Source organism: Olea europaea, chromosome 5 (assembly GCF_002742605.1).
Source record: "Olea europaea var. sylvestris chromosome 5, O_europaea_v1, whole genome shotgun sequence".
In the NCBI taxonomy this organism is placed as follows: Eukaryota; Viridiplantae; Streptophyta; class Magnoliopsida; order Lamiales; family Oleaceae; genus Olea; species Olea europaea.
In genome coordinates, this window is record NC_036241.1 from 11416096 (window position 1) to 11423579 (window position 7484).

The window sequence follows — 7484 nt, forward strand, 5'->3', positions numbered from 1 at the left end:
AAATGATGACACACTACAATAGATGTTGGGAGGTAATGATTGGTTACAAAATTGATTATAACATTTATTGCAGTCCGTCACGTCATCTGATGCTTAATATAAGCTAAACAATAATAATTAGAAAATCAATTCCATAATTAGGAATAATTTAATGACCATTAGTGCTTCTTATGCTAGGTGCTAATAACGTGTCATATTAATTCATTGGTCGATAATACATTTAATTTAAATATTAAGATTCACAAAATTTTTATCCATCAATAAATTAATATGATACGTTACCGACCTCGACAAAATTTATGATGATCTATATCTACAAAACTCTCACTCTAGACACGAGCTCGAGACTTCCTTTTCGTTTAGTAGTTGTGCCGGTTCATATTGTTATCTCAACCCTCAAGTCGGAACGTTAATTCTTTTAAAATCATGCAACTTTTTTTTTGGGTACAGATGATCGTCAACTTTAATATACAATAAAATTTTAATTATTATTATTTAATTAAATGTTATAGTTGGATTAAGTTATAAATTTTGTGGGGCTAATGAGGAGTTAGGAGTTGAGACAGTCCATCAACCCCTATCATCGCGTTTGGAACAAACAAATGCAAGCAGTTATGTAATTTTCTCATCATTAAAATATTAAAATCTAAATATTAAAAATCGCTAAAACCGTTAAAAAATTATTAATGAAAAGTTGTAACATTGGTTCGCGTAAGGACTCTCCAAAGTTCACCCCTACCCCTTTACCCAGTGCCCACTGGCCACTCCTTGTACGAAAAACTCTGTGCCCCCAAATCTCAACTCCCCCGACACCATTTCTGTCCCACACACTCTCTCTCTCTCTTAATTCTGGCCGGGAAATTACAACTTTTTTCAGTTTTTTTTGGGGAAACTAGCAGAACTGTAATCCATTACATTTATACCAAGAAATCTCGGGAAAATGTGGAATCTTGCGCGAAGACCCATTATGGTTTCTTGAGTTACAGTGAGATTTCTTGATTTTTCTTGCAGGTTTGCCTATGGTGATGATAGAAGGGCTGCTAGGTAAGTTTATTTTGGTTTGAAAGTACAATGTGAGGTGAATTTCCATTTTTTATTCTGTATGTATGTGTATGTACTTTCTTGGTTGTGAGGATGGTGGCTGCTGTTTCTGAAAACCCCAAAATTATAGCTTCAAGAAGACCTCCATTATTGTCTTCTGAAAAAGATGATTGTAATGGGTTTTCAAACAATCCCAGGAGGCCCAAATCTAGAATTGTTTCTTCAAGATACATGTCCCCTTCAAGTTCTACTTCCACTTCGTATTCCTCTTCAGTTTCCTCATCTTCCTCTTCTTCTGGAAGGTATCCCTCTCCTTTAGTTTCAAGAAACTTAACCCCGGTGTCAAAGATTCCTTCTTTAGGCCCCAAGAGGTCTGTGTCCGCAGACCGTAGGCGGCCCGTGGCTGCCAGGCCTTTAGCACCTGATCTTGATTCCAGGCATGGGAATTTGACTGAAGTTTCTGCAGCCGCTAAGTTGCTGGTCACATCGACTCGGAGTTTATCAGTTTCCTTTCAAGGTGAAGCCTTTTCTCTACCATTTAGTAAGACTAAGGTTGCCCCTCCTTCACCTAATTTGAGTAGTGTGAGGAAGGGTACTCCAGAGAGGAGGAGAAGTGGTACTCCATTGAGAGGAAAGGGTGACAGGGGAGGAGATCAAGTAGAGAATTCTAAGAGTAAGGTTTCCCTGCCTTCATCTAATTTGATTAGTGTGAGGAATGGTACTCCGGAGAGGAGTTCTGCTACTCCATTGAGAGGAAAGGGTGAGAGGGGAGGAGATCAAGTAGCAAATTCTAAGAATGTTGATCAGCATAGGTGGCCGACGAAGAACCGGCCGGTGAATCCATTGTCAAGGAGTTTGAATTGTAGCAGTGGTGGTGTAGAGAGGAATACGCTCATTGGATCTGGGAATGTGGTTCGAGCATTGCAACAATCGATGATTGATGAGAGGAGGGCGTCACTTGATGGCAGGTTGAATCTTGATTTGGGCTATTCAGATCTTTTAAAGACATCTCAACGAGTTATAGATAGGAATTTGGCTAATAATGAGTCATCTGTACCATCTGATCTCACTGCATCCGATTCAGACAGTGTCTCTTCTGGTAGTACAACTGGAGTTCGAGAAAGTGGAGGGGGTTTCCGTGGAAAAAGTGGTCCTCGTGGAATTGTTAATTCAGCTAGGTTTTGGCAAGAAACCAATAGTCGGTTGAGGAGGTTGCAGGATCCAGGCTCTCCTTCATCAGCAAATCCCAGTTCAAAACTAATTGTGCCTCCAAAGTTGAAAAAGTATGCAAGTGATGGTCCATTGTCATCCCCTATTCGTGGAGGTATTAGACCTGCATCTCCGAGCAAGCTTATGACACCTGTGGGATCATCTCCATCCCGGGGACTTAGTCCATCTCGTGTCAGAAATACTGTTAGCACCATTACTAATAATTTCAATGAGACACCATCTGTTCTTAGTTTTTCTGTTGATGTTCGAAGAGGGAAAGTAGGCGAAAACCATATTGCTGATGCACACTTTTTGAGGCTTCTGTATAATCGGCACCTCCAGTGGCGTTTTGCCAATGCTAGGACTGAAGTGATCTTGCTGGTGCAGAGACACGGTGCAGAGGTGAGAATCTTATTTTAGAATTAAACTTCTTACTTTGAACTTCTTTAACAATAATCTGCATATGCCTTTTTAAGAATGATGATCGAAATATTTTTTTTAAGACAATTTATCTCTTGGATCACTTTACATTCATGGTGGACCAAGCGAGTTTATTTCTAACGGTTAGAAGCTCCTATCAGAATTTAAGACTCTTTCCCTATTTTGGTTCACCTACAGATAACATTTAAGATACGAATGTGACAGACGTATGACTAAACTTAGGGACAATTTGCTCCTTGCGTCAATTGTCATGTAAGCCAATGAGCTTAGTACACTTCTTCTCACAAGGATATATTCCCCTACATGTAACTGTGTTGCTTCTCTTTACACGCTCTATGTGAACAATTTGCTGAACATATTAAGGACTGAATCTTTAACGATGCATATGGTCATACCCGGACTTACTGTTTCTATTACATCATGTGATCTTTCGCAGGGCGAATTTGAAACTTTAAAGACATTTATTTTGTTGGAAATTTTTTAGGGATGATCTTAGTGTGTAATATGGTTTTCAGGAAAGTAAAGTCTTTGAGATGAAGACGTATATTGTCCATCGAAATAACACGAGTGGAGATTATAGTTGGCTACTTAGATTTCTTATCCTACGGACTTTTCCTCTAAAATTTCAGATTTTAGAATTATGCACTTGTAACAAGTGTTTATAATGATATTTCTGATTGTGATTTTAGTCATTTTCTTTACGTGGTCAAATGAGAAAGCTTGTATGCCTTGTACTCCTAACATTTTGTTGGAAAACAGGGAGTCGACTATTTCAGTGAGCGTGAAAAATATTACAGGGAAAGATGATAAAGTTCCCACTTCCCAGATATGCCAACCATTGTAGGGAAAGCTGAGATAAATTTCAATACTGAGTTGAAAAATAATTAGATCAATCCCAGATAAATTTGAAAGCAAGTACGAATGCCTGTTTTTATGAATTCTCGTGTTAGGTTACTTATCAAAAAGGAAAATGGAGAGTAGGAAATTCTAGTAGGCTAGAGGATGACGCCTTTACGTTTTGATTAGTTGAAGTACTTGAGCCCTTGACAACTGAAAGTGGGCTTAAAGCTAGAGTGGAGATAAGGTTTTTTGTCCTAGCCATCAGTTAGAGAAGAAATGTACAATATCCGTGGAAGAGAAAAAAGGTGACTTGAGGGGAGCAGTCTCAACTTTCATTGATGAAAAAATATATTTTCTCCTTTGTAACTTTGTTTTTCATCGTCCTAAGTGATAGAGATGGAGTATTGTACTGAAGAATTTGGAAGAGTTTGAGCAGGAATGCTTGAACATAATAATAGAAGAAAAAGTCCTACTAGTTTCATTAAACACGATAAGCTCTCAATAGTTTAGATGCACAGTTAATTTCATCGTAACAAATTATGAGACTTGATTGTAGCAAAAATAATGATTTTATGATAGATTAGATAGAAATTATGAATTACAATATACACCACCAAGTGGAGGTGGCTCAAACTGAGAATAAATTAAGCCGTTGTTTGGTTTAGCTAAAAATTAGATTTTTAGTAGATTTTGATAAATAATTAAAATGTGTGATTGAAAAATTGATAAAAGCTGTGAGACTCGTGAAGTGTCTGAGTGAAAATGAGTTTAAGGAGGAAAATAATTTTAGAAAATGGTTGCCAAACAGGGGCATAGTGAACATGGTATAAATTGGTTAGATAACATGATTGTAGCAGAATGAGGATGTTATAATGGCAGATGTATGGCCATATTAGAATAGGTATAATACCAAATCCCCTGGAGCACATTGTCCACCTTCACATGCTAGCACCTTTTGCTTCAATGGCATTCAAAATAAATTATTCACCAAGTGCAGGTAGCACAATCAGTTGATAATAAATTAAGGAAATATGACTAGATGGTTGAGTTTCGCTATTCATAAGTGAACTCCCAATGCTGAGAAATGATGTGAATCTGGTTGAAGAAGGTGGAGGAGGGAGAGGTAGATCAAGCTTAACATGGCACAATTGGTTGAGAAAGATTTGATTTCATTGGACTTATCACCTGACGTGGTGCTAGATTGAATGACAACAAATGATTCCCAAAAGCATCCTTAAAATTTATTTTCTAGTTTCAGTTGTTTTAAATGTTATTGATTATGAAAGGAATATTTACTAGTTATATAAATTTGCCGGTGATGAAATTAGTGTAAGAAAATTGAAAAGCCAAAATCTTGATGTTGTACAAAAATGTAATTTATAGATTCAGAGTTTTAAAGCATTAAATTGCTATCAAAATGTCATAGGATCAATGCATCAGATTTACATTGATTTAGGTAGATATTAAAATACTGGAGTCAAGTAAAAAGCATATAATGTGACAATGGTCCTTACAGAAAGATTTTAGGGTTTGCGTTTGATTGAGAGCTTGAAATTTGTATGGAGAGAGAATAAATTTTAGGCAATCGAATTGCCTAAATTTTTTTTTTTTTTTTTTATGAAAATTGTTAATTAAATGTGTTTCATTGATTTAATTTTCAATCTAGAAAATATTATATTTGTCCATTTTTTATTGGTGGGTATCTGAGAGAGAAAGAAAGGGTGAATTACCTGGAAATTAAAAATCACTCAGCCCTAAAGAAAATGTTTTCTTTGTTTTTTGAGGGAAATATGATCATATGAAAAATTGAAAATATTTTTCATGAAAAAATTGTTAATCAAATATGTCAGAAGTAGGAATTTGGGTGGAAAAATGACATTTTTCATGGAAAATAAAGCCAATCAAAACACACTCTTAGTGTAATTCTTTTTAATTTTTGATGTTTCCTAAACGGGAAAGAGGATGAGAGATGGAAAGGGGAAATTTAGGAAGGGAATGTGCCAAGCTGTTTGATTATTCTTTCTCATGATTTTTATGATACTAAAATTCGATATGCACTGAGAATGTTTGGGAAATCTTTCCATCTTTAAACTAATGCTACAAAGCTTTGAGCTAAAAACTACATATACAAAACATAGCCTCTGTTTGAGCCCCATTCTTTTGAAAAATACATTCTTAAATGATGTTTTGGTCTCATTTCAAACACGCATTCTTTAATAAAATAATATTATACGCAAATTCAAAATTTTTCTTATTTTTTAACCACACATTTCCCATCAATACACTATTTAAAAATACATTCTTATGAAAAGAATGAGGCTCAAACAAGGGCATAATGAACTTTAATGTTTGAAATTTCTTACTAAATTATGCCAGTTAAAATATGAGTGATTATATTTTAAGCATATGATGGTGTGAGTGTGTGATACGAATTCTTGCAATTGGAAGATAAATTATGACTGTTGATTTAGCCTCTTGGATTTCTATTTTCATTTTCCTTTTGAGTGCTGATTTTGTGAGACAAACTTGAAATTCCTAGCTTTTCCTTTATCTTCCACATACAATGTCCATATTATTGTTGTCGATACAACTACTGAACACGTATCAGTTCTATGATCAGAAGCAAGTTATGGAGTGCACGTTGCTCAGTATGTTCAGAAGCAATTCATATCTAAATCTGGATCTCATGAACAACTTTCGAATCAAGAATATTTTATGCTTCTTCTTTTCAAGCAAGTAGCATAAATGTATGTCTAGTTCTTGGTGTCTGGGACTTCATTGAACTCTTTTAACATGTTTCATACTACATATACAAATCCTACCTGGTAGTCTACAATCTTAAGAATTTAATCTTTTTCTATACCAGAAAAATCTATGGAATGCGTGGATAACAATCTCACATCTACGCGATACTGTCACCAAAAAAAGGCACCGATTGCAGTTGCTTAGACAAAAGTTGAAGCTAGCCTCCGTTCTCAAGGGACAAGTAAGCTCTATTCTTCGCTTCTGTTTCTGATTGGGAATAAAGTTAGTTATTTTTATAACTAGAATTAGGCTATTGTTTGATAGATTTTCTAGTTTGATTAAGTTAGGGTTTATTCTCTTGGTTTCCTTCTCAAATTAGGTTTGCTTAGACTCTATGTAAAGAGTCTATTAATTGTGGTACAGACAACTTTTTGACATTGAATAAAATCTTATATTTCCTCAATCTAGTTTCTCTCTTTTCTCTCCCTCTTCTTCTCTTTCTTCTCTCTCTTCCTCTTTTTCGCGATCTTGTTCTTGTTTGTTGTGTTCGTCATCAGTTTCATATTACAGATTCCTGTCAGATCATTTGTGCAAAATGATTGTATAACTTGAAATTCCAATAACCAGGGCTTGACCTGATGGGATCTGATTGATCAAATGAGATTTAGCACTATTAATATTAAAATGAAGTTGGATTGATAAACATGAATAAGAAAATGGTACTCTTATGACTATACTGCAATAGTAGTCATAATCTCATAGACTTTTTGCCTTCAATTACTGCACAAAATTCTGAATCACATGAAGAAAATTTTTACGGTTGTCTATACTCGAACAAAACTACAAGTTGAGGTAAATTACATGATAAATATACCTCCAGATTTATATTTGGATTAAGTTTCTACATATTTTTTATTATAAATGATATAGTTTTCTTTCCTGATAAAAACTATGAAATCATGAATTCATGTTAATAGCCTCTGTTTGGCCCCCCATTTTCTAAAACTTGTTTTTCTTCAAATTCATTTTCGACCATCATTTCATGGGACCCACAACTTTTATAACTTTTCAACCACACATTTAATCAACTTTTCTTGAAATCTATTAAAAATTTGATTTTTAACTAAACCAAGCAGGGTATAGTAATGCCAATATACCTTTTATTTCTTACCTCTGCAAAAAAAAAAAAAAAAAAAAAAAAAAAGGAA

The 7484-nt window shown here is 34.9% G+C and overlaps 1 protein-coding gene across 1 annotated transcript; it reads left to right on the forward strand.

Moving 5' to 3' along the window:
* Positions 1-710: 710 nt before the first annotated feature.
* LOC111394639 (QWRF motif-containing protein 2-like) lies at positions 711-6562 on the forward strand. The gene is made up of 2 exons (XM_023020551.1): positions 711-2652; positions 6398-6562. The coding sequence occupies exons 1-2, from the start codon at positions 1135-1137 to the stop codon at positions 6545-6547; spliced, it is 1668 nt and encodes a 555-aa protein (XP_022876319.1). The 5' UTR covers positions 711-1134; the 3' UTR covers positions 6548-6562.
* Positions 6563-7484: the final 922 nt, after the last annotated feature.

Excerpts from the sequence above, each read along its gene's own strand:
- LOC111394639 (XM_023020551.1), top strand. The coding sequence starts at position 1,135 with ATGGTGGCTGCTGTTTCTGAAAACCCCAAAATTATAGCTTCAAGAAGA. Across the intron at positions 2,653-6,397 it reads TGCAGAGACACGGTGCAGAG|AAAAATCTATGGAATGCGTG; the intron begins GTGAGAATCTTA and ends TTTCTATACCAG.